This window comes from Acipenser ruthenus, chromosome 39 (genome assembly GCF_902713425.1).
Source record: "Acipenser ruthenus chromosome 39, fAciRut3.2 maternal haplotype, whole genome shotgun sequence".
NCBI lineage: Eukaryota > Metazoa > Chordata > Actinopteri > Acipenseriformes > Acipenseridae > Acipenser > Acipenser ruthenus.
This window is the reverse complement of record NC_081227.1, coordinates 1,939,647-1,964,723: the sequence shown is the minus strand read 5'-3', so window position 1 is coordinate 1,964,723 and position 25,077 is coordinate 1,939,647. Positions and strand designations below refer to the sequence as shown.

General features: G+C 42.5%; 3 protein-coding genes across 4 annotated transcripts; 2 read left to right on the top strand and 1 right to left on the bottom strand.

The window, feature by feature from the left end:
• The first annotated feature begins 1,485 nt into the window (after window positions 1-1,485).
• LOC131707286 (uncharacterized) lies at window positions 1,486-7,153 on the top strand. Its single transcript, XM_059009658.1, has 4 exons — window positions 1,486-1,742; window positions 3,342-3,578; window positions 3,849-5,007; window positions 5,651-7,153. Exons 2-4 carry the CDS (start codon window positions 3,437-3,439, stop codon window positions 5,835-5,837), a joined length of 1,488 nt encoding a protein of 495 aa, XP_058865641.1. The 5' UTR covers window positions 1,486-1,742; window positions 3,342-3,436; the 3' UTR covers window positions 5,838-7,153.
• Window positions 7,154-8,187: 1,034 nt separating this feature from the next.
• On the top strand, window positions 8,188-12,208 carry LOC117397205 (zinc finger and SCAN domain-containing protein 30-like). Its single transcript, XM_033995885.3, has 3 exons — window positions 8,188-8,894; window positions 9,388-9,822; window positions 10,119-12,208. Exons 1-3 carry the CDS (start codon window positions 8,369-8,371, stop codon window positions 10,709-10,711), a joined length of 1,554 nt encoding a protein of 517 aa, XP_033851776.3. The 5' UTR covers window positions 8,188-8,368; the 3' UTR covers window positions 10,712-12,208.
• A 90-nt stretch (window positions 12,209-12,298) lies between these two features.
• On the bottom strand, window positions 12,299-23,416 carry LOC131707255 (serine/threonine-protein kinase 36-like). 2 transcript variants are annotated; one of them, XM_059009561.1, is made up of 22 exons: window positions 23,343-23,416; window positions 23,126-23,199; window positions 22,446-22,554; window positions 21,743-21,883; window positions 21,496-21,573; window positions 21,062-21,192; window positions 20,163-20,412; window positions 19,977-20,070; window positions 19,479-19,645; window positions 19,145-19,233; window positions 18,906-19,026; window positions 18,628-18,756; window positions 17,812-17,991; window positions 17,475-17,563; window positions 16,744-16,807; window positions 16,417-16,527; window positions 15,768-15,842; window positions 15,496-15,613; window positions 15,143-15,269; window positions 14,371-14,566; window positions 12,719-13,858; window positions 12,299-12,435 (listed from the first exon to the last, which is right to left on the bottom strand). In XM_059009561.1, exons 3-22 carry the CDS (start codon window positions 22,527-22,529, stop codon window positions 12,322-12,324), a joined length of 3,498 nt encoding a protein of 1,165 aa, XP_058865544.1. In that variant the 5' UTR covers window positions 22,530-22,554; window positions 23,126-23,199; window positions 23,343-23,416; the 3' UTR covers window positions 12,299-12,321. The 2 variants fall into 2 exon arrangements, with proteins under 2 accessions (XP_058865544.1, XP_058865543.1); XM_059009560.1 differs by having other exon boundaries at window positions 17,475-17,566; window positions 23,343-23,415.
• Between the last annotated feature and the right edge of the window lie 1,661 nt (window positions 23,417-25,077).

The following is a 25,077-nucleotide window of genomic DNA, read 5'->3' as shown; positions in this document are numbered from 1 at the left end:
ATAAGTTATATATTTCGGAATATGTCGTAATATGTCCAAAAGTTACTGAAATAAATTAAATTTTAATCATGTAAACGTTTTGTGTACATGCAAATTAAACCTTTTTTTCACTTAGATGAAACTGCAGTATAATTCATTATTATTATTATTATTATTATTATTATTATTATTAATATACGGTAACAACATCCAAAAACAATATAGTTTTATAAATGGAAAACAAAGAAGCGAAATTGCAAAACAAAGACAGAATGTATCACGTTTTCATCAAAGACTTAAGACGCTAATACCGCAACGTTGGTTTTATTTCACTGTCACCTGTTTCTTTCTCCTGTGGTAAGGTTAAAAAATGTACAGTAACGGAAAAAAATGACTTTGTTGCCTGGCAACATATTATTAAATACACCGTTTGTTTTACAAACACATAAAAGGGTTAATTTTCTTTCCGAATGGGATTTCCCCTGACGGAGAGATGTCATCTAATCAAAGCTCGGCTCTCCTGTCTAACAGCCAATGGGATGGCGCCAGACTCCCCTAAATCAACCAATCTAGTAACAAGCTGATGCAACGAGGCTGCAATCGGAGCCGCACAACAGCCTCGGGGGGGTCGAGAACGCCGTGTCCCTCCTCGCTTTCAAGGGATTAGCTAGTTCGTTTTGCTGCGTTCGCTCGCAAGTTTTTCACAATTCAAATGATGTATCTAAATCTGAAAACGGCACACAATAAGAATAATCTAAATATGATTGTATCAGCTTTCTTAAAGCTGCCCCACAACATCGTGCTTAATGCGGCTCTGAAATATGAAGGTAGCTCTTCAGGTTTCTCCTCCGGCTACTAAATGCTGCAGGCGCGGGGTGATGTGATGTGATGTTTTAGGTCAGAGAAGCTAAATAAAAATATAAAATGTATTTCATATGAATTCTCAAACTGTAAACTTATTAAAGACAAGTGTTTTAAATGTTGACATTTTCACATTGTTAATAATAATAATAATAATAATAATAATAATAATAATAATACAGCATTATACTATTATTATTATTTATTTGCAGACGCCCTTATCCAGGGCGACTTACAATTGTTACAAGATATCACATTATACATTATTTCACATTATACAGATATCACATTATTTTTACATACAATTACCCATTTATACAGTTGGGTTTTTACTGGAGCAATTTAGGTAAAGTACCTTGCTCAAGGGTACAACAGCAGTGTCCCCCACCTGGGATTGAACCCACAACCCTCCGGTCAAGAGTCCAGAGCCCTGAGCCCTAACCACTACTCCACACTGCAGTTTATTGTAGCCACACCTAAGTGAAAACAAAGGTTTCATTTGCATGCACACAAACAGTTAACATGATTAAAATATCATTTTAGACAGCAGCTTTCTTTGAATGTAAATAACGCCTGGCGTGTTTAATTCACGCTCACAGGAGCACAGCAAACTCCCGTGTCCACAGAAGAGCGGATGAATCCATCCCTTGGTAGAACTGGGTGACGAGGTCGGTTGCTGGGTGTGGAACGCGATCCACGTTCTGTCAAAAAGCACTTCCAGATTGACAACAGCAAAGACATCCTCCTGCAAACAAAGAGAAGCTTCGCGAAGCGGCTCCGAATTTCCGAGTGGATAACATTAACAATGGCGTGCTTATAAAATCAACACCCCGCCGCGAAAACCGTGCTTTGCATTTGCAACGCACCCTCAACACGTAAACAAAAACATCTGCAGCAATGGAGTAAGTATATCTGGGGAACTTCACCCTGAAACCGGCTTCACACTGTGGCGTGAAAGAAATCTAATGTTAAGACAGTTCAAGTGCGTTAACTTGTTAATTAAATTATAATAGCGATTTAATAAGCATGCTCTGAAGTCACAGTGGGGTTTTAGAATAGTTGTGTGTCTATCTATCTATCTATCTATCTATCTATCTATCTATCTATCTATCTATATATATATATATATATATATATATATATATATATAATGTGTTAAATGATATACCTTATTTGTCTGCATTTACAGTAAAGTCCTAAGAGAAAGTGAACTAATGCGCTCCTATTATACATGACGTCATCTTTAAAGTCGTTGTCTGTTACAGTGTAACTGTTTTAAACAATGTTAGTGTGTTACATTGTAATTTATTGCAGCGTTACAAGATACATTGTAATTGCACATGAGTTATCCTAATACCGGCTGTCACACGGTACATTAGGAAACGGAGCTTGTCATAATGAATACACTGAATACTGAACTTTGGCACGGCTTTACTGTCGGGTGAACGCCACCCATGCCATTTTCCGAAAGTGCTCCAAGTTTGAAATACAAAGGCCACGTTGCTTTGAAAATGCTTTGCTTGTGTTTGTTGTAAATGCGATGTGATTGGCCCCACCTGGTAGCGCATTTTAAACAAATCATAACAAAAACGACATAATAAATTGACGTCAAAGTTAGAAATCAAGGCTGGGGAACCACCCCCCCCCCCCCCGGTTTTCGGCAGCCGCTCCTCGGGACTTGTTGAGACTTGTCACGGAATTGATGAAGGTGGCAGCGTTGCTAGCAGCCCTGCTAACTCGACTGTGCCCTGATCAATCACATCGTTATGAGGAGTCACCCAGCAGGATTTATATGCTGTTGCAGATCCAGGCAGCCCTGAAGGAAAACACTTTGGGTCGGGGGTTTGTCAAACTCTTTGCACTAAAGTGCAATTGAAAAACAAACTATAAAAATAAACTGTTAATTAGAAATAAATGAGGGTGGGCTTTTAAACCCCCCTTATGGGTTGTCGGTTGCTGACTGTGTAAGAGCAGCACTTTTGAAAAACATTCTAAACTGGAGACAGAGCTATACAGTCATGCTGGTGTAAAGTCCTGGATATGTCAGGCTCTCTTTACCAGTTCAGAACAGACAGGCTTTGTTTAATTAACCTTTTGAGGAGTGTCTCTATTATTTGTAACTTCAGATGTGAAAAAAATGGGTTGCAGTATCACTTTTTGAACCAGAGAGTCGAAAAAGACATTTGTCGGTCATGATGATGTGCAAGTCTTGGTAGACTGGAAGTTGTAGAAATTCTTAGACATGGGGCAGTCAGTTACTGTGTTACTGTGAGCCCTGTTTGTGTCTCACAGAAAAAACTGCACCCCAGCATAACCCACATAAGCTTCCTGTGTTAAAAACAGAGCAAAGGGTTCTAAAGCATTACAAAATATAGGGAAGCGTGGTGGTTAAGCACAGAGAGGTATGGTAAAACATGGGGGAAATTACTTTGCAGATTTACCATAGCAAACTTATCAAAGTGGAACCTCAATGAAACTCTCTCTCTCTCTCTCTCTCTCAGGTCTCGCAATGCTCCCCACACTCTGTGCAGCTCAGCTCAACTCTCCAGCACTGGCTCAAAGTCTTCTCTCGGCTTCTTGAATCGACCCAGAAGAAATGATGGCAATGTCTTCTCAGTGGAAAATCTTTCTGCCCGTCTGCCAGACGGACCCTCTTACTCTCTCTCTCCCACAGGCTAGCTGCGGCCAATCGCAGGGGAGGAGGGGGGAGGAGCTAGTTGAGAATCTGCACCTTATTGGTGAGTAGCTCTGGGCTTAACTACTTTGTTTAGAAAACAGCAGTGTATTCCACAGAACTGCCTGTCATATGGTACCCCCTTAATCTATGAGATCTGAGCCAGCACAGCGATTTAACAAGGCAGAGACTGGGGTGAACTGGCAACTATGCACACTGCAAGCAAGTGTCTTTCAATACAAACTGAACTGCTTATAAATGTTGCCTTCAAACACATTTCCATTTGTCTTGGCGGTTTTGTATAACACGTTTTTCCCCCTGTTTTATTTCGCAGGCGATGGTCTCAGCGATTGGATGACAGAAAAAGTGGATTTCTCCTCTTACGTCCCTCCCCCTTCCTCTCACTTCTCTCCCCCCCATCCCGACTCCTCCCTCCACTCCTCATCCCCCCAGCATGACCTCCCGGTACCGTCTGACCTGGAGGTCATGACCTCCCTGCTGCAGGAAGAGCTGGCACAGCTAGAGGATTACTTCCTGTCCGAATCGGAGAAACCGGAAAAATGTGAGAAATCTCTTCAGATAACTGGCTTCCAACTGCCGTACCATTCTTACCAATCCGGCCAATCGGAAGCCAGCCCCCTCCTGGTAACCCTGGCAACAGGAGAACTGGAACTGCTGAGCTTCTGCAGCGGTCCCATTGGCCGGCCCAAGATCCCTAGACCCGCCCCTTACAGTTACAATCGGCCAACCAGTAATAATAATAATAATAATAATAATAATAGTAATAATAGTAATCGCAGACGGTCCTCAAGTGGTAGTGGAAGTGTGGGAGAGGAGGAGCTAGCTGCAGACACTTGGAGATGTAAAGGAAATGTCCCAGGCAGAGCAGAGATGGCAGTCAGCTACAGCTTCACTGGACAGAATAATAAAGTGACAGGAGGAGGTGTGGGCTGCCTCGCCGGTCCATTGGAGCCACTGCTAAAGGATGAAGAGAATTACCGTTTCCAAGAAAGCGCTGGCCAGCCTTTAGGGGAATATTGCCCGTCACTAGACATGACAGGAAAGAAAGAGTTTTGTTTCAGAACGGTGACAGGTAGCGGGGAGGAGATGGAAACCGTCAGCACGGCAGGTGGCAGCGATCATGTGATAGAAATTGTAGTAGGGAGGGAGGAAGAGGGGAGCTTCCTAGATGTTGCAGAACCCAGAGAGCCATACAGCTTTCTGGAAGGGGCTGAAGAGCCTGTTAAGAGCTTAGAGGCTGGTGAGTCCCACAGCTGCTTGTACCCTGGTTTTGTGGAGCACAGATATCCTGACTGCCTCCCGGCTGCTGAAGGAGTGGGGTCCCCTAGCTTCAGAGCAGTCGGGGTGGCAGGGGAGGCTGAAGAGTCTGATCTGAATCCGGAGGAAGGAACGACCCCTGCTCCCAAGGGTGGTCCAAAGGCAGTTGAACGCAGACAGAAGAAGAAGGACCAGAACAAGACCGCTGCTCACAGGTGAGAAACAGTGTCATCAAAGTCTAGTGTCTCCCAGGTGTGCAGGATACTTGACTGCGCTACTTTCTCTTTCAGGCCAAAATCTCAATCCCATCTGTATTGACTCGTAATGACAATCCTTAACTATCTGAGAAGTGACCCAATCACAATCTGAAGAAGCCTGTCCATGTTAGCAATCCTGAGCTTTCTAGAATCTACCCTGACCGCAGTCTAAGCGCTACTGACCAAACCTGACCTTGCATAGCATTTCAGACCAGACGCCAACCCTTTGCAAGGAATGACAAATTAAAAAAAAAAAAAATAGACAAATTAAATTGAGTGATTGATGTTCGCAATGTCAGAATGTTTTGTCACTGAATTTACTGTTAGCACCATTTGAGTGTTTTATAGTTCTGGGCGATCAGGTTACTTACAAAGCAAAACTTTGCTGATCTTCCTCGGATCTGACCGATCACAAGAATTACTAAGCAAGCCCAACGCAGCCTTCTCTGATCTCTAATTGGATGACAATCCAGCCAGCATTGAGCAGAGCAGCCCTTGCTTCGCTTCCGATCTCTGACCGGGCTGTAGTCCAGGGTGGTAAGTGCAGGGATCCGGTGGTGTCGTCCTCTCTCTCTCTTGATGCCTGTGTTCTACCCCACAGGTACCGTCGACGCAAGAGGGAAGAGCTGGACAATCAGGAGGAGGAGCTCAGGGGACTGGAAGGAAAGAACCGGGAGCTGAAAGACAAGGCTGAGTCCGTGGAGAGAGAGATCCAGTACGTGAAAGACCTGCTCATCGAGGTGTACAAAGCACGCAGCCAGCGACTCAAGCAAGGGAGCAGCGCGTGAGAGCCAGCCCAAACTAATACAGGAGGGGCAGCGGAACAGAACAGCTTACTTCCCCTAGGGGTCCTTGTGGCAGCTTCCCCGTCTTCAGATACTGCCTGCCTAGATAGACATATACCAGCCACTTTATAAGCAAATAACAATCACCTTTTTCTCGCTACTGTAACGGGTTTAGACACGGCTCACGCCTGAGTGAGTGTGATTTGTTATTTTTGTATAATACTGTATTCGTTTTTTTAAAAATCTTAGCAATATACCGCACAACCTGTTTCTTGAAATGTTCTTGCTAGCGCTTTGTGAAGTTGTAGGAGTTTCTCTGGCAATGAGGCTTCTTCGTTTTAAAGTTGCAGTGTCCCCTGTTTTAAATAGCTTGGTTAATGCAGGCTGGCTATAAGGTTCTGCAGCCACCAGGGGGTGCTGTTGCTGCTCCCAGAGGAGTGAACCTGGTGCTTTATCCCCAGTTAAAATATATGGACTTAAAAAAAAACCAAAAAAACATTCATTTAAAACTAGTTTATTTTTTGTGTTCAGACTTGCTTCCAAATGGATGCCAAAGAGAATCTTGACGTCCAAACCTCAGGCCAGGAGAAATATGTTAAGGTTGAATGAAAGACTGTTCTCTGTACTAGCATGACTTAAAGATTACAATTCTGGGGTGCTGCAGCTTTAATTATTAGCAAATTAATTTAAACGGTTTTGTAAGTCTTTTAGCACTTGTGTTTGTGTCAGATGTCAAGTCAAATATTGTGATGGCTTTGTTTTTAAAATAGTGATAGCTCAGACCGCACATACAGCGTATGAGACTGGACATCGTGTAATGTACTGCTTATCAATTTAAACATTAAATAAAGTTTTGACAAGTGTCTGCAGTGTGTAACGTGTATGTATTATCGATATTAAATTATTACTTTCATTTTAAAAGGGAATAACATGTTTTAAGTCTTTTATATATCAATCTTTAACCTATTGGAATCAATCAGAAACCAACTTCATTACAGTACTTACTTTTTAAAGAAAAAAAACCCAGCAACAAACGACAGAGGGAGGACACACAATAGGATATGCAACATGCGAGTAATTAGATATGAAAATGTAAGTGATATAAAATACACACAGAAAGTACTGACACCTCAGTGTTTGAGAAGAGCAGTTGATTAGGAAAACAAGGACACAACTTTCAGTGAGGGTACATGTTTTAGAGAATGCACCAAGTCTCTAGAACATGTTTACAATGGGAGTTGTTAGGATTCGATTCACATGGTAAGCATTGTATATATGCCCTAGTCCCAATAAAGGTGAGACAACTTCTATAATAAATATTTTGTTTTGGCAGTCACTTGTAGAGATGTTTCCCATTTTACAGGCCCTTAAGAATGACTGATTCTGTATATCATTAATAATGGTGCACTGTGAGGAATCTGGAAGAGGTTTCGTTACACTTTTCTCCATGGATATGAGTTACAAACGTCACCACCCTCAACTCGACTGGACTCAGAACTGGAGATGGGCCAAGGACCTAGAACCCTGCATCAAAACATGTCATCAAAGAAATATATATATTTATTGCACGCAACTCTGGGAATCATTCTGAGCAGGATCAAATCTTAATTACTGAAAATATTAAAGAGTAGCACAATACAGTAAACTATAAGGTGCTTTTTTTTTTTTTTTTGTAAAAAATGTATTTTGAAATCTGCACCAGGAGGGATACAAATAAGACTCCTATTGCATTGGGCAGCAGTGTGGAGTAGTGGTTAGGGCTCTGGCCTCTTGACCGGAGGGTTGTGGGTTCAATCCCCAGTGGGGGACAGTGCTGTTGTACCCTTGAGCAAGGTACTTTACCTAGATTGCTCCAGTAAAAACCCAACTGTATGAATGGGTAATTGTATGTAAAAATAATGTGATATCTGTATAATGTGAAATAATGTATAATGTGATATCTTGTAACAATTGTAAGTCGCCCTGGATAAGGGCGTCTGCTAAGAAATAAATAATAATAATAATAATAATAATTGCAGTTTCACCCATTCCAGGTTTTACTACAAGCTTGATTAGCCACAATGTGTATAGGTAACAAGCTCAGGTGTGTCTTATTAAAAGGAATGGATACAACTGCTATGCAATGGGAGTTTTATTCCCATCCCTGACTATGACTCCATGTACATTAGGACAGGTCCAGCTTTTCATCTCACACCTCAGTGCATTCTGGTAAGTGTAGTCCCTCTGTGACATGTACCTGAGACAGGTAAAGCGATGTCTCGTATCTCTCCCTGACTAGTATCTGTTACAAATGTAGTTTTATATTAGACTGCACTTGGAGGTATTCGATAGGGGGCGCTAATCACCTAACACCGACAGCGCGACTGTTCACGTGTTAACAACAACACTCAAAGTGACAGCGTTATCTCGGCTCTCATCGATCTAACTGAACTAAGCACGGGAATTGATTGCTGTTTGTAACAGTTCTCTAGTAAGGTTGTTGACATTTTAAAAAGGTGGAATAACGGTTTGTTGTCTTTTAAACAACAGAAAAGATGGACGTCAGCATCTCTGTTTCCTTCTTTAAAAACAAACTTGGGTCGACCATCGAGCACGCAATGAAAGCGGCCGTAGACACCGTACTGTGCGAAATGACACAGCTCGTTGACTCCAAGTTTGCCGATTTCCAGCTCGAAATCTCTGAAAAGGACAAAGAAAACGAAACTCTCAAGCGGAGACTGGAAATATCAGAAAGCGAGCTGAAAGCGGCGCGGGAATATCTGAAAGCTGCAGGCAACCAGCGGCGCACAAATACCATCTGTAATCATAAACACGGGTGTCAAAGCAGAGCCAGCGGGATGCGCGGTCTGACACAGAAAGGAACCAGTACGGAAAAGTGTGCTTTACTCAGTGGAAAACCGACAGACCATATATACGAGAGCGATTACAGTGGAGCTCTGCCAATTGCGAAACCAGTCTGCTGCACCAGTAAAGCGGTCAAGTCAGCCGTGGCTGTCCAGCACCTACAGGATTGTGAGGCGGCTGACTCGTGGACACCAGCAAGGGGAAGCACAGAAAAGGGTAACTTCAAATGTGTTACTCTGTTGCAGGAACATTAAACTCATATGTTAACCGTTTTTTTTTTATGTAATAATATTAAACTTTCTTTTAAAAATGTAATTGTTATAGAGAAAATGCATTCAGTGGTTAATTAATTATAGAAAATAATACATTTTGTATTTGAGGGTACTTTTCAGTATCACCATGTGAGTCATTATGTAATAAAGGAATTGGAAAGCTGCATAAGGAATAGTCGCTTTGGTTGACTGCACTGCTATTGAAAGATTTCCTGTGTACCGATTAACAGGTGGGGTCCTGTTATGGGGGTCGTGTACCAGTGTAGGTGTAAGCAATTTGATTGACAGAAAACCAGAGGAATGAATGTACTGGCTTTTTTTTTTTCTTTTTATTTTGCTGTGGAGTGCATGTTTAGTAATGTCATTTATTTTGTGGAATAAATATCATCTGTGACGGGCAGCCATGTAAAAAATGAACTGTATTCTCTTTGACACAGGTGCAGAACAGCTAAACGCTGCCCCTGGTTCGGAGGAAGAAACATCGATGACACCGGTAGAAGATGGAGAGAAAGCCTTTAACCATGTTGCAGTGCAGACGCTTTCAGGTGCAGAGATGGCCCTTGAGCAGAGCCGGAGTGGAGGGGATATTCTTCAGTTGGAATCTGTCCAAATCAAAGAGGAGGATTGTCTCTACACAGCGGAGGATGGACCTGAGCTTGGGACTGTCCACATTAAAGAGGAAGAGCTGGATTCTGACAGCGGAGCCGAGATCACTGAACTAGGACAGGTGCACATTAAAGATCTACAATCTGACGTTGAAGAGGCGCAGAGTGAGCTGGAGTCCATTCCTCGCACCCCTCGACTGCCGTCTCCAAGCTCGTCTGGTGCTGAATTGGAAGAAAGAGCAGCGCACTCCAGCAGCAGCACAACACGTAAGCAAACATTGCAAAGTGAAATCGTTTTCTGCAGCCAGATGGTTTTGTGTATAGGTGTGCAGGTAACTAGACCTGAAGAGCCGTTCCTGAACTTGGGTAAAATCGCCTTAGCAAAGCTAATGTTGAAAAACAAACGTGATATTTGATAGCAACAGAAAGGTAAGGGGAATGTATTTTGCGGTTTTGTTGAAACATGAAGATGACCTACATTGACTTGACACAGGACCTGAATGCTTACATTGTGTCGTCATCTTACTTTGTCTGTTTCTCTCTCGTTCCTGTTTCTAATGTAGGTTTAGAAGAACACGACTACAGTCTGCTCGCACAGATCTCCCAAGGCCTTTCTTTGCAACACACAACAGAACCAGAAAGCTTCCAGACACCCCAGCCGACTGTGGAGAGACTGTATCCCTGTACGATATGTGGGGAGGTTTTCACTGGGAGAGGTGTGCTTCGTAGACACCGGCGCCAGCATACTGCCAAGACCCCACTGTATCACTGTACCAAGTGTGTGAAGAGCTTCACTCGTTCAGACCACCTGAAGACACACCTGCGGGTCCACACAACAGAGACCCCCTTTCAGTGTACCGAGTGTGGCAAGAGCTTTAAGTATTCCACCAGCCTTAAAATGCACCAGCGAGGTCACGCCAGAACAATCCAGCACAGATGCACCGACTGTGGGAAAATCCACAAGAGAATCCCTACAGGGCACATTGAGTACCCCTGCACTGGATGTGGGAAGAGTTTCGGCAGGTTTGACGACCTCAGAGAGCACCTCAAGGTTCACACGGATCTCTCCAAGAGCCCAGTAAGACGAGGAAACAAACTCGCAACGGAGAGACTCAGTATCTCTGTATTGAGTGTGGGAAGAAGTTTGGCTTGTTAGAAAACCTGATACAGCACCAGCGGATTCACACTGGAGGCAGCAGAGAGACATCCTTTGGTCTTGTAGTTCACTAATTCAGCTGTAAAATTGAAAACGGTGGGGGAAATGCACTTAGAAAGTAGCGTAAACTAAACTGTTAAATCCTTGCTGAAGTACCATAGTAAAGGCAAAGTGCAATACAGCATTGTAAAGGTATGGTAAAGCAAATACATATTAAAATATGACATGTCAAACTATGGTAAATGCATAGCATAATCATGGGAAAACTGCAAAGTTATAGGGCAAATTAACAGTGGTTAGCTTTAGCTGACCTACCCAACGAGGTGATACATTTACTGGCCAACATCAACTAAAGGACTACGTGTTTGATGTTTTAAATGTGGAAGGTGTGCAGAAAATGATGAGTGTGTATGGTACAATATATATTGCAATTATAAATCACATATCAGAAATCAGCCAATCACAGTGTAGCATTTCCCAAAATTCCAGTACCTCTTATTCTGTGTGCAGATGCCGTCCCGTGCCTAGAACACCACTCCAAAACAAAACAAAAAAACACAAATACCTGGGAAAATATTACTGAAATGACAGGAACAGAAAAGCAAGAAATGAAATCGCTTCAATCTGAGCTGGCACTTAATTCTGGTCAGAACCATTTCAGGAATAAAAAAAAAAAGTTTTATAAATATATTTATCTTTTTAAAGCAATTTCTAAGTACAGTCTGTGTGATTTATAATACGTTAATACTTTGTGTATTTTGTCTTTTTATGAGCAGCCAGAAAACTCTCAGCTTTGCGGTCCTCTCGCCCAAACTGCACAACATTACATCTCGTACAGTAAAGTTGTGGGAACATGAAGCCACTTTGGCTTGGAACTTGGTTTCAGGAGACTAGGTTTCAGGCCACTGCACGGCACACCAGGGGAGACTTGGGGTTTGATACAACAATGTTGCCTCAGACTTGGTCTCCCAGTCTCCTGAAAACTTGTAGGTTGTGCAATCTCACCGAATCACAGTGTGTTAAACTACTGCTCTTTTAGACATGTTCTTAAGACGTTTGTATTTATCAGTGTACAGCTGGGCTCATTTTCTCGTGGGGGGGAGGGATTAAAAACACATTTTGTTTACATCAAACTGATGATTTTTATTTTCAGACTGACTTACAAAATAATCATTAAAACAGATAAAAACCTTGTCAAATGTACAGATACAGACGGGGTAGTTGTAGTCACTCTACCGTGCTGCTGAGGTGGGAGAACCTACCCTGTGAAGAAGTGTTGTGGGTCCCTGGAAGATGCTGCATTCTGCTGTTTTATTCATTTTCTCAATGTTGATGCCCATGTTAAGCAGGTATTTCAGAAGCAGCAGATCTCGTTCTCTATATGAACCATGGTAGTACAACCTGCCAAATTTCAACTTTCACTGCTACTGCGTTTTCCTATGCAGCAGTTCAAAGTGACTACCCCGTATGTCAAATAAAATTAAGCTAAAAATTAAATTGTTCCATTTACTTTTTACACTGATTTTACAGTAATGACAATGCAGTACACAGTATGGGCTTGGGGTTTGGTTTATGCCGGTCGTTCTTTAGTTTGCAAAACCTCTTGACACTCAGGCGCTGGCTGTGGGGCGGAGCTTGCTGATCAGCCAGTGACAGTGGCGCTGCCGCGGTGCATGCTGGGAAACTGTGCGGAGTTTCTCGCTGGCATCCAGAGAGACCAGGACCTGAGTGACGGATTGAGTCAAATTACACACAGTATCTGGGAATCATACAGGCATACACGAAGATGGTACGGATAAAGCCACTGAGTAATGAAACCTGTCTGGTAGCAACAGTGGACCACAGGGAACAGAATAGTATTGAAGGCAACATTTCTCATAATTAAACTATTTCACAGAGGAAGCAATACAAATATCAGCAAATATCACAAGCCGCAACAGTCTTAACAATTGAATTGATTATAAAAATCCAGTGAAATGTGAGTGTAATGTCTGTGGCCATCCTTACCTGTCGAAGGGCCTCTTGTTGGCTGAGCGCTCGAAGGGCGCTGATGGCTGCCTGCCGCACGGCATGCCGGGAGTCTGTGCAGGCTCTCTCCAACAGGAGTCGTGGCCCGTCACACTGAAGCAGAGCAGCCCCGCCTCCACCAGACACGCCCACATTCCCCAGAGCAGAACAGCAGCGTTGGCGAATCACAGGGTCAGAATCGGTCAGAAGAGGCAGCAGTACTGGCACTGCCCCCTGAGTAAGCTCCTCCCAGTTCTGAGCATGTCCCACCCCCTTTCCATCCTCTTTGTTTTGTAAACCAGCCTCTTTCATCTTATTAGAAGGCAAAACACCTATTTTCTGAAAACCTGCCCCTTTGTTTTTTTTACCCACACTTTCTTCCGTTTTTGGAGTCACATCTCTGCCTCCTTTTCTTTTAGTCTCACCACTTTGTATTGTCCCCCTAGTTCTAGCACCTCTTGACCCAGCTTTTTCATTCTCCTTATTTGCATTTGAAACTCCGCCTTCCTTTGCCCTTTCTTCTTTATCAACTCCCCTAGGAACCCCATTTGGCCCAATAAGCCCTGCCCAGTTCCCTACTGCTCTGCAAGCAGCCCTCCTAACCTGCATTGATTGATCCCTGAGCTTGCCAATCAAATCCTGGAAAAGCAGCAAGGATGGCCTATCATAATTAGGCGGGCGGACATTTCCCAGAAGGCCACAGGTGGCGGCCCGAATTCTGTCGTCTGGGTGATTTAGCACTTTTCTGACAAGGGCTGGGTCAAAACAGAGGGGGAAAGGAGGACTGACGGAACAGCGGGCTGCATGCGAGAGGAGGGAGATCAATTCAACTGCAGAGCTGAACAAGGATTCCGATTGGAGGAAAGAGGCTAGGAGGGAGCTGGCTGTCCTATTTTCTGACTGGCTCAAACTGCGACTGTCGTCAGTGTTAGTTAACTTGCTGTTTTTTTTCTGACTGCCCTCATTGTTATCGCGTTTGTGGATTTTGGCTTCTTCCGATGCTGTCGTTAGGGAGAAGAAGCTGCAGGACTCAGATTCCGCTATGAATCGAGGGATGGAGTATTGAGGGTCGCTGAGAAGGAGACGGCAGAGCAAGGCAAGGGGCAGCTCCAGGAGAGGGAGAGGAAGCAACAGACACAGCTGAGGAATGAGAGACACACAGGCATTCATGTTAGGAACACAGCATGGTAAATGAAACACTACCAAGTCATGTACTGTCTAATTGACTAGAAACTGAAAGCTGAAAGTTTTTAAAATTGGAGCAATTTATACTAACTATGACATTTCCAAAAGCATCTTACTGACTTTAAAAAAAACATTTTGTTACGCCATCCTTAGCCTAAAAAAACATGCTTTCAAGTCCATTATAATTTTTCTGTATTATGTTTTCAGTTCCCCAAAACTAAAAAGCCCTGAATCATTCTTGTAAAAATATGCGCAACTGCACTGGCTACAGGTAGGCATGGCATTAACAGGCACTACAAGATCTTCCTGTATCTGACATTCAGTCTGGGTCTCTCTCTAGCAAACTTACAATTGTGCTGAACTGTGTGGTGGTTTGTGATGCTCACCAATGCCCACTAGGTTCTGACCTCCATACTCTTTAGCTGAGTTTCAACCCATTGAAGCTGCCTGATTTCTAGGGAACTAACCTGCAGTAGGCGTGGTACTATGTCACAGCTGTGATAGGACTGGAGGATTTCATCTACAGTGTCTTCAGTGATGTCAAGAGCGAATGGGAAACACAGCAGGTGACAGGTCATCAGTGATAGGCTAGTGGAGGAGGAGGAGGAGTCACTGGGAGAGCAGGCGGTTGATTCGTTGCAGGCACCATCTTTCAGCAGGAAGCTGGGGGCAAATACAGGAAAGACACAGCAGTCAGAATGGATACTGTTTGGGATCTTTATGTTATCATTATTACAAATACAGACCTGTGCATTTTGTATTGTGTTGCGACACAGCGCCTACAGAGCTAGAAGGCCTCTATAGCACTCTAATTGGCATGCGATTGCATCAAAAACTTGATAAAGAAACATTGTGTTATAAGATCCACAATAAAACTGCAAAGAAACTTAGTTTGTGTTCTAAAACTGTCTCTGAATTACATGAAAGTTGTTCCACTGAATGCCCTGCCCTCCCTCTGCAATCAGGTCTCAAAGTGGAGAGTGGTTAGTAAAGCATTCTCGGGGCTGGTTGATTGAGCACACGGCATGGCTCAAAACAGACATCACAGGCATTGAGAGTCAAAGACCTTAAACCCATCAATAGCACACCTTATTACCAATTCAGAGGGTTCTTATTCATTACTGCGCCTTACAATGTTCTACAAGAACAGCTTTAGCCCCGCGTTGTTGTGTTTTACACTTATGGATAGCTATGGTTGTAAATATAAAAATAGAAGTGTCGGTAACAGCGTAGACGAACCAATCAGCTGTGAGCAGGCGGGCGAGGGTGAGCACGCAGTCTGCATTGTGGTTGGCCAGCAGGGGGAGACAGCGGTAAGGCTCTCTGGTGAAGAGAAACAGAGCGAGGGACAGAAAGACTTGAAGACCTGTGGAGAGAGGGAGTGACAGGGAGTGAGTTTGCAGCCTTTGTTATTTACACAACTCCACGTTCCCTGGCTCCCCCCCAGTAGCAGATCATGGATATTTACCTTTTGTTTAAGATACTTATGTCAGCCGATTCTATTTTTATCCCCTCTATATACATTTCAAGCAGTCAGCTTTAGTTGGCATTGCTACACAAAAAACAAATGCGGAAAAATAGTAAGTTCATACCGTTGTGTGAGAAACAATCCCAGTGTGGTCTCCCCTCCTCCAGTGCAACACCCACTCTCAGCCACAAGAAGCGCCAGAGAGCAGAGTCCATGAACTGTGAGGCAGTGGAGCCGTCACCCTGCATAGAGAGAGAGAGAGAGAGCACATTGACCCCTGGAGTGAGTTTATTGAACTGCATTAAATAAAGTGTTAGACAGATTATAGTTATCTAAACAGCAACAGCATTTAAATCAACTGGAATAATGAACAATAAGCTGCTGTCAGATACTAACCTCAGACAGTGCCTGGTACAGCAGAGTGAGCAAGCCATCGAACAAGCCCCAGCCAGCAGGGGGAGACAGAGAGAGCTGAGGGAGAGGGAGGGGTTTCATTAACAGCTATAGATAGAACTTATATGCCATGAACTTCCACAGAGTACTGCAGTTATTCCACAAATGAGGATGGCTGAATAACCCACTTGTTCATGGAGTATTTTGTTTACATAACAAGTAAGATGTATAGAAAATAAAGGATGTGTAACCTCAATTAAACATTCTGAAAATCACTTTCATCAGATCAAGCTTTGTACCTACTTAGTGTGATGGAATGGGTAGCACTGCGATTCACCTGCTTAGTTTAACTGGATTTGAAAGAATGCAAGACTCCAAAATGAGACTGACAAAATCAAAAAGAAAACAAAAAAAGACTAACACTTTTTGTTTTCATATTACCAAAGCTTTCATATTTAGTGCCATATGAAAATACAATAATAAGTAACCACTCAGATAAAAACAATTATGAGCATGCATTTAATTGTTAAGCATGCATTATTAATTATTTATAAAATCACCTTTAAAAAGGGATTTTTTGCATTTTTCACACAATGCCAAGTGTAACGAAAACAGGTCAAATAATACAATAATAATGAATTCGCTTGCATACCTCAGCTGCAGAGGCGAGGGCCTGTTCCATCGCTGTCAGGAACACATCGGGTCTCAACTCCACAGAGACCCCATGGAGGGTCAACTGAGCAAGCAGGGTTCCTGCCATGGGCTGAGAGAGAGTGAGTGTGTTAAACTTTCCACTACAATGCAAAACACACAGCTACGAGACCTGAAACGAAAGGCAGATACTGTGTTGCTTAATGCGATAACATTCAATGATTTTTGTTGTTGCATATTCATTTGCATAGTTAACATGCGTTCTAATACTCTTAATCTAGTAAGTGTTTTGCATAGCAGCGGCTATGTGCAAGTGCTAGATTCTCACTGTTAGAGGTGTGAGGTCGGGTTGAAGCAGAATCACAGTGAACAACTTCCCAGCATCTTCCAATCTGAGAAGGACAGAGAGACAGAGGTTGGTTAAAAGTTTCGCTTTATTGTGATTCGCACTCATTTTTCTTACTGGCTAAAGGAAATGTGCAGTCAACAAAATGCATGTATTGGCTTTTCAATAAAAAGGGGAATTAACAACGGCTATAGAAGACATTTTATTGAATCTCATTAATATGACATTCATGCAATAAGACCCTAATCATGCTTCTGCAGATTGTTTAATTTTTTTAACTTAATGTTCGCTTGTTTGACTGGTCTGTTTAACCTGTCACTACACCACAGTGTCATTCCTGTGCAGCAATCTCCCTTTGCTGCACATCTAAGCGGTGTCAGGTGGGGTTGTAATGCCTGCTGCACAGGAATCTACAGTGCTAGGACAGGATAAATGGTGATCCAAGGTGAAAATAATGTCTGGAAAACTAATCTGCTGAAAAATAACAAGCAACTTATGTTAGGTTAGAAAAGCTTTAGTTACTAACCTGGTGTACGAACAGCTGTACTAAGTGCTAATCTTGGACTACCTAATGTTACCTTATGTAAGGTTGTACACGTTTACTGGTAATAGGGGTATGTGAAACCAGCCATAAAATACTTACAATCCTAAACTTAATCATTAAGGATACCTTGAAACAGGTTTTAATTGTTTCTTGTTGCAGAATCCCCTACCTCTCTCCCTGCATCTCCCAGTTCAAGTCATTCTTCCAGTACACTCCAAGTACTGCCATCAGGTCTCCCAGCACTGCCACTGCCCAGGGCTGCTGTGAGATAGGCAGGGAAAGGGATGTTAAATGCATGCAACTGTATTTTTCTTACACCTTTATGGACCGGGCACACCGCGTACCATGATCTGTACCATCATGGTTAAAACGTCGCTGTTCTACATGACATGACAACAACACGCTTACGTTCAAATGACCATGCTGGCAGTTTATGCTTTGGTTCTTGGTTTGATGAATGAAGATGATGTTTGGTCAGGCTGGACGGACTCTATGGAGACACTCACCTGCACCACTGTCTGATTCTCCAGGATGCTTCCGATCAGCTCCAGCAGGAAGTGGGGTATGTTGATTTCCTGTGTGAGGTGGCCGAGTAGCTTGGGGTCAGAGTTCACAGTCAGCAGGTTACCCAGAACCCTCAGTGGTGGGCGGAGCCGACACGCCCCTTCCAACATCCCGTCCAACAACTTAGCAGCAGAGAAAGGGTTAACATAAAAAAATATATATATATAGAACACCATTACATCATGTAAGAATAAATCATGGATTTGAATGTATATATATATATAGATATATATATATAAATATAGATAGAAGTAAAAATGACGTCACAATATATAGAACACCATTACATCATGTAAGAATAAATCATGGATTTGAATGTATATATATATATAGATATATATATATAAATATAGATAGAAGTAAAAATGACGTCACAATATATAGAACACCATTACATCATGTAAGAATAAATCATGGATTTGAATGTAAACAATAACAAGTAGTTGTCATGCTGTCAAAAACCTATAAATACCACCAATGTTTTGATTCAAACACAGGCTCCCTTGAGAAAGATATGTACAACATATCGAAACGTTGGGCAGCTGGCTCTTTGAGCCAATTATATATATATATATATAAACCTCTCAAATTTAACAATCAGCTAACAGCCCTTAACACCCTGCATTCACATACAAATGAATTAAACATTTAATAATAGGTTCATAATAACACCGGCACGAAACAACACAAACATCAAAAGAGAAGAGAATGTAAAAATAAATAGACTTGGACAAACACACAGACAGACACACTCTCACCTGAACTCTTGCTCCCTGCAGCCTCTCTTTCAGTCGGGACACAAAGTCAGGGTCAGAGGGCAGGGTGGCGGGACTTCCGGGCTCTGTTGTTTTGACCAATCGCTGCCACTCTTCATCACTGTCCACTTCCTAGGTCAGGAGGCAATAGAAATGAGCAACACACACTGAAGAAAAAGTCCCACTGAGGCATTATTGACAATTCAGTTGCCAACTTCCTGTTGCTTTCTAGGACAGAAGAAAATGACACAAGCCTGTTGTAATTATTCTCTGGCACTCACCTCACTTTCCAGTTGTACTGTCTGCAGGCTGGTTCTGAGCTCCTCGTTTTTCATGACTTGCCTGCCCCCCACCTCCACTGAGGGGAACTCCCGTGCATAATCACGGCTTATCTGACCATCTCTGTGAAAATAACAGACAGAGACACCTGGAGGACGCATCCATTTGAAACATGACAAGAACACATACACAAATCTCCAGCCTGTTACTAAGTGACAGCCAATGGCTCAGCCCTCCTTACCGATTGGCCTGTGGGAGAGCTGCTTTTTGCTCTGCTGTCCAATCCGGTGTAGGTCGTGCCTGCTCTGAAACAACACCTGTAGTGGGTTCCTGGAGATAAAAAACATTGGAGAATTATTTTCATTTATATTTGATTGGCAATACCAGTGTGTTGGTATAAATAACTGCAAATCCAGGTCAAGAAGACATTGATAAAAGACTGCGAAAAGGATCAAATAATTTTATAGTTTCTGTTAATTGTCATTCCCAAGTGGGAATATCCAAATAAACGCTTCCCTTGCAACCATGCTGATCTGCAGCTTTACCTGTGACGCTCCCCTTCACCGGCCCCTCACCTGTCTCTGTTTCTTTGCTTGCTCCATGTGTTCTCTGGCCTTGCGCACTATCCTCCCCTCTCCAGTGTGAGGGGACGCTTTCTCAGTCGCCTGACGCAGCTTCAGAGCCAGGAGGTCGGAGCTGGGCTGCACTGTGAGAGGACTGTCCGTCTTGTCATCTGAAACAACTACAGAAAAAGAGAGCTTGTGGGAGAGGGATGAGCTGGGCCAGGCCAGGCTCGGTCCGTACACCTCTTAGAACATAAGAAACCTTACGAACGATTCTGCCCAACCATGCTGGTTCCTAGTAGCTGGCTGTTCTAGAATGATCCTCAATGATTCTGCATCAACAACATGACTTGTTAACCTGACTTCATACCCTCACCACTCTCTGTGTAAAAAAGGGTCTCTGACTGGCTGTCCCGGGTATTAGATTGTGATCAGATCAGATCTTAGAAAGCTAAGCAGCATGGTCATGGCCAGTATTTCTTAGCTTGGGATCTGAGACAGACAACTCACTGAAGACTCCATCAGCGACAAAGGGGTGTTCAAACAGGCATGGCCAAGACAGCCTTTTCTGGGGGTCTTTCATCAACAAGCCCTTCAAGAAACTCTGATGACAAAAAATAAATAGGCAACAGTTACAACATATATGCATCTAACTATCTATGAGATTGTCTAAGAACAGTATTAAAATTCCATTACCGTGCACGGTGGGCTCATGTTATCCGGCCACTTCACGGGATCTCTCACTATCAGCTTGACCAGCTGGAAGATGGAGTTGGTGTAGAAAGGTGGGGTTCCTGTGTGGAGTTCATACAGAATGCAGCCCAGAGACCACAGGTCTGCTGTGTGGTCATAGGGTTTTTCTTCCACGAGTTCCGGGGCCATGTACAGAGGAGTGCCTTTGATTGAGGTAAGGACCATAGTTGAGACACTCATAGCACGAGCAAATCTGGGGAGACCATTATAGGAGATAATCACCACTCAGGACTGTGCGCTGGACAGATCTTAAAAAGTAAAGCAGGGCGACCAGCTTGGTCAAACTTTGTAAAAGAATTTCCCAGACTGACTTACAAGCGCAGTGAGTGAATGGAATGAGAGACCATTCTTTACAGTATCTTATCTGAACAAAACCCCATGGATATGTTTTATTTGATTTGGTGTATTTGCACAGATCATTTTTGTGTATTTGTATTGTTTTGTAAATCTACTAATCTAAAATCCATTGTATATAGGCGTAACTGCAAATATTGGTTGCCTTGCTGTTTCTTTCAAGCATTAAATATCTGTAGGCAAAGAGGAACACATTCAGATAATATTAATGTGCACATAGTCAACAGGGTGTGGCTGTCTGATTTAACAGGGACCATCCTAAATAGCACAACATAGCATGTTGCTAAAGACGCCTGACATGCAAAACGTCTTTATATCCAGAATGTACTTATTATTGACAGCCTAAATGTTTGTCAGTTTGGCACAGTCAAGGAATGTGTGCACGGTACAGTTCAGCTGAATGCAGCTAGCAGACACGCGGCAGCCGTTGTGTGTCAGTTTTTTTGGTTTGTTTGTCTGTGTCAGTAAGGGAGGTGAGGGGTGCGTACCCAAAGTCACAAAGCTTGACGACTCCACCCTTTCCCAGGAGGATATTCTGTGGCTTCATGTCCCGGTGCAGGATCCTGTGAGAATGTAAGTAATACAGAGCTGAGACCAGCTGACAGGCAATCTCACGCACCTGAAATACACAAAACACAATGTATGATTCGTCTTCTTGCTTACATGAAGAGATCTCATTTATTATAGCCTTATAGACAGCTATGGCCAAATGTTTTGCATCAACTACAATTTTAGTATTGAGATAAAAAAAAAGAATTATACTCATATGCACATAATTCAATCTTTTTTTTTTTTTTTTTACATCATGTAATCAAGGAAACTACAAAATTATATCGCAAAAGTCTACCGGAAGCCACAATAGTAGTATAGTATTTCATGTTAGATTTCGAAATGTTCCATTTTTGTGGAGCCGATCTCTCACCCGGCTTTCTGGTAAATTCCCATCATCTTCCAGGATCTGGAAAAGCTCTCCTTCAGCATACTCCGTTACCACGACAACCTGCAATAGAGACCGTCAAAATCACAAACAAACATGCATAACTTCAGGTCTAGGACACAAGTGGTCTGTAGTAAGGCTACCTCAGTTCCAGGATTTTAAAAATCAGGTAAGGATATTGCTATTATATGTCTTTGTGTGTCTACAAGGTGTTGGCAGGCCACTTTCTTACCTCTCGGTCAGTCTCAAAGCTGTCCAGTAACAGTACAATGTTAGGGTGCATGAGCCCTCTCATTATTTCAATCTCTCTTTTCAAACTCCGGAGCTCCTTCTCCGACCGCCCCACTTTAGGAATAAACTTCAGCGCCACCACCTGGAAATAAGAAGGTTACATCTGAGCTATGCATGTAGATACGGATGCATAAACCAGTCACATGTATAGCATTTGACCACCAGTGGCACTCTGTAAAATGTTTTGGGTTTTTAAAGAATACATATCTTCAAATGTCATTTAAATAGCTTTTGCATTCTTTACTATTTGTTGAGATTTTTAAGCATTCATCTACTGCTACAGTATTGCCTCATTATCATTTTTCTCTAACCCGCCTTTACCTGTCCTTGAGCTTGTCTGGTGAATCTGGGACTGAACCACCTATCTCTTTCCTTTCAAATCATGTGACAATGTGATCTGTCAGCTCTGCATGCCACATCTACTCTCTCTCTCTCTATATATATAGAGAGAGTGTATGGGGCTGATCGAGTAGAAGGGTCATGATTTGAATGAAACGAGAAAGGCTGTTCACAATAATTTTAAGAATGGTTAGCACTTATAATTGCAGCCTGATCCGTAGCTTAGTCTAATCACTTTCCCTATCACCTGTTGTCACAGCTGCTCAGTACAGTTGTTCAGTTCAATCTAATTAAAAGCATCTCACCTGGCCACTGAATTTCCTGCGCCCCTTGTAGACCCGCCCAAACGAACCCTCGCCGATCACCTCCAAGACATGATACTTTTCCATACCAACCGAAGACAGGAGGCTGAGCCTGAGTGTGAACAGAAGCCTAGCATTTTTACTGGAGCCAATACCGAAATACACACCTGTACTGTTGCTCTGGAAATTACAATACACATGAAGTATTGTTCATGTTTATATTTTATTTAAATCAATTATATGGCAGTGGTCATCATTGTCAAATTGTGGCGGGCCACGTTAAAAATTACAAGCAATGAGAGTTTTGCAATATTGGGGCATTATATCTATCAACTATTAGTATTACAAATCGCTGAAGCCACTTAGAAATACTAGTGAAATTAGAAGGCATCGTTCTTTATTTAGCTATCGTCACACTTTCGTCAACTTATTAAATAACTATGCCACTTAAAACAAAAATTCCTTTCATAATGGTATGGTAGTTTACAAATGGGCTTTACAGAGATTACATTATCAGCACTGTGCTAACAACGCTACGGTACGCATTCAACTACTAGATAAAGTTTTAAAATAATGTTTTCACTTTTCTATTTAGCAAATGAGTCGCTATATTTAATAAAGTACATTCTGCACTATTGCTATTGTTATGTTTTCATTGTTGTTATTATAAAAACCGTTCTTACCTGATTCAAAGCTTTAGCATCACCTACCTAGGACCCCCTTGTCAAGGTTGAAAACAGGCGGTGCAACATACGCCCTGTGACAAAAATGAGCAAAAGTGGGCTTTTAATTAAATACCAGCCTTAACTAATAATCAGTGTGGTTCCAAAATGATTAAAGATTATACTGTGATTTAAAAATATATATATGTATATCGCTAAGAATAAAAATAACTCTTACCATTTTCCAAACGTAACAGGCATATGTTTTGGCAACAAAAATAATCTTCCGTCGTTCGCTCAATGTGGTTGGAAGGACCCAATATCTTAGCAACCAAAACGGCATCCAAGCAACGGTCGAAGCAAAACAAAGTAAACAAACCACTCCACGTGATAAATAAAAATGTTTATAAAGCATGGTCAGGGGCATGGTGCCGTTTGTGTGGCTGCTAAGGGTTCATTCCCACTGGAAATTATAGTGAGGACATTTGTAGTTTTCCTTCGTTTTATTTTTATGACCTGTTGCGTTGCTAGTATTGGCCACTAGAGGGGACGACAGATCTAGCGTTGAGGTTAATTATCATTGTGTGTCCCAGAAGTGAAAGGTGCCCATATCTACTTCCGATTGCAGTGTAAGAGGAGATCATCTTATTGTTTTATTGAGCAATCTTATAGCAGCCTCTTCAATTACTTTCATAGATTCTTGAGTACTGGCCAGGAGTGATCATGATTAATACTCCTGCTAACTTGTCCAAGGAATTCTGCCAACTGCTAAATGGCTTCAAATTATATTTTCAATGTTTTTTTTATTTTTTTTTTATGGTTTTATTGTTCTGTTATGCAATTTACAGGTGTAGCCATACTCTTCCAGCATTAGGATCCAGATGAGCTGTAGGCATTCTACAGCCCACAATGCTGCTGCTGTGGAAGACTTTTCAGAGACTTTGTGTGGGTTGAAGCAGTGAAACCCATTCCAGATACCTTGAACATGGTGACTTTAATCAGGGCCCAGCAATACAAGTACGTTTTAAAATGGAAACACACGTTTGATGTATGTGGCTCTGGATAAAGCTACACATTAGAGACCGATATAATTAATGGTAAGTGTAGGGCAATATTTTTGTTAACTAACCACTTAAAAAATAAAATCAAAATCAAAATGAATGGCAGGTATATTCTAATATTCTGGATTAGTAAACATGCAGTACCTGAAATGATGGAGTCCCTTATTTCATTGTATGTACAGTGTAGTCTGACTAAACACTCTGATAATAGGCTTTCATAACCCAACACAAGAAACACATTGAAGTGAAAGTCTGAAACCACACTCATTCATGAAAACTTCCCATCTCACTGCACACCTGCTGTAATTCAGTCTTTGGTATGCATTCAGAATGGTGTTAACCATTATTGCAATGCCTCTTAGAAAGTCCTGTGTTACAGGATGTAGGCGTGAATCAGCGAGCATCTTAACTCCCACACGAGAGAGACGCAGCGGTACCTGCCGGGATTCAGAACTCACAGTGGCAGTGCATCACTCAACACTGCACTACTGCGCGAGTTCACCTCATCACACTTCAGGTTCCACATGATACTCCAGGGTTCCTGCTAAAGGTGTGGTGTGCAGGGTGAGTCATGCAGTCAGGGGAGCTCAGGGGAGCATCCTGGCTGTGCCACATTGGTGGCGTTTGATGGGGGTTGCAATGGGAGTATCGCACTGACCCCAGAGAGAGTTAGGGAGACAACATTGGCAGGGACTTTCTCCTAACTGCACTGAGCAATAACCTTGTTCTTCTCAATACTATTAAGCTGGGGGCTTTCAATGAATACTTTATATTTTCTTACTACTTCACTTCCTACCTGCTTAATATCCCAACAAGGCAAGCAACGTGAGACCCTTCTTTAGCTTAGTGTAGGAGCAGGTGTTTTAAAAGGAACATACAGGTTTGCTATTGGACAGGACCAGTGACAACATC

Bases quoted from the DNA above. Each gene is read 5' to 3' on its own strand.
- LOC131707286 (XM_059009658.1), top strand. From the start codon at position 3,437: ATGATGGCAATGTCTTCTCAGTGGAAAATCTTTCTGCCCGTCTGCCAG. The intron at 3,579-3,848 runs GTGAGTAGCTCT...TTTATTTCGCAG, and splicing joins TGAGAATCTGCACCTTATTG to GCGATGGTCTCAGCGATTGG. The intron at 5,008-5,650 runs GTGAGAAACAGT...TCTACCCCACAG, and splicing joins AACAAGACCGCTGCTCACAG to GTACCGTCGACGCAAGAGGG.
- LOC117397205 (XM_033995885.3), top strand. From the start codon at position 8,369: ATGGACGTCAGCATCTCTGTTTCCTTCTTTAAAAACAAACTTGGGTCG. The intron at 8,895-9,387 runs GTAACTTCAAAT...TCTTTGACACAG, and splicing joins AAGGGGAAGCACAGAAAAGG to GTGCAGAACAGCTAAACGCT. The intron at 9,823-10,118 runs GTAAGCAAACAT...TTTCTAATGTAG, and splicing joins CTCCAGCAGCAGCACAACAC to GTTTAGAAGAACACGACTAC.
- LOC131707255 (XM_059009560.1), bottom strand. From the start codon at position 22,529: ATGGAAAAGTATCATGTCTTGGAGGTGATCGGCGAGGGTTCGTTTGGG. The intron at 19,646-19,976 runs GTGAGTTGTCTG...CTTTTTCTGTAG, and splicing joins TGTCGCTGATGGAGTCTTCA to TTGTTTCAGATGACAAGACG. The intron at 15,614-15,767 runs GTTAGTATCTGA...CTCTCTATGCAG, and splicing joins TGTACCAGGCACTGTCTGAG to GGTGACGGCTCCACTGCCTC.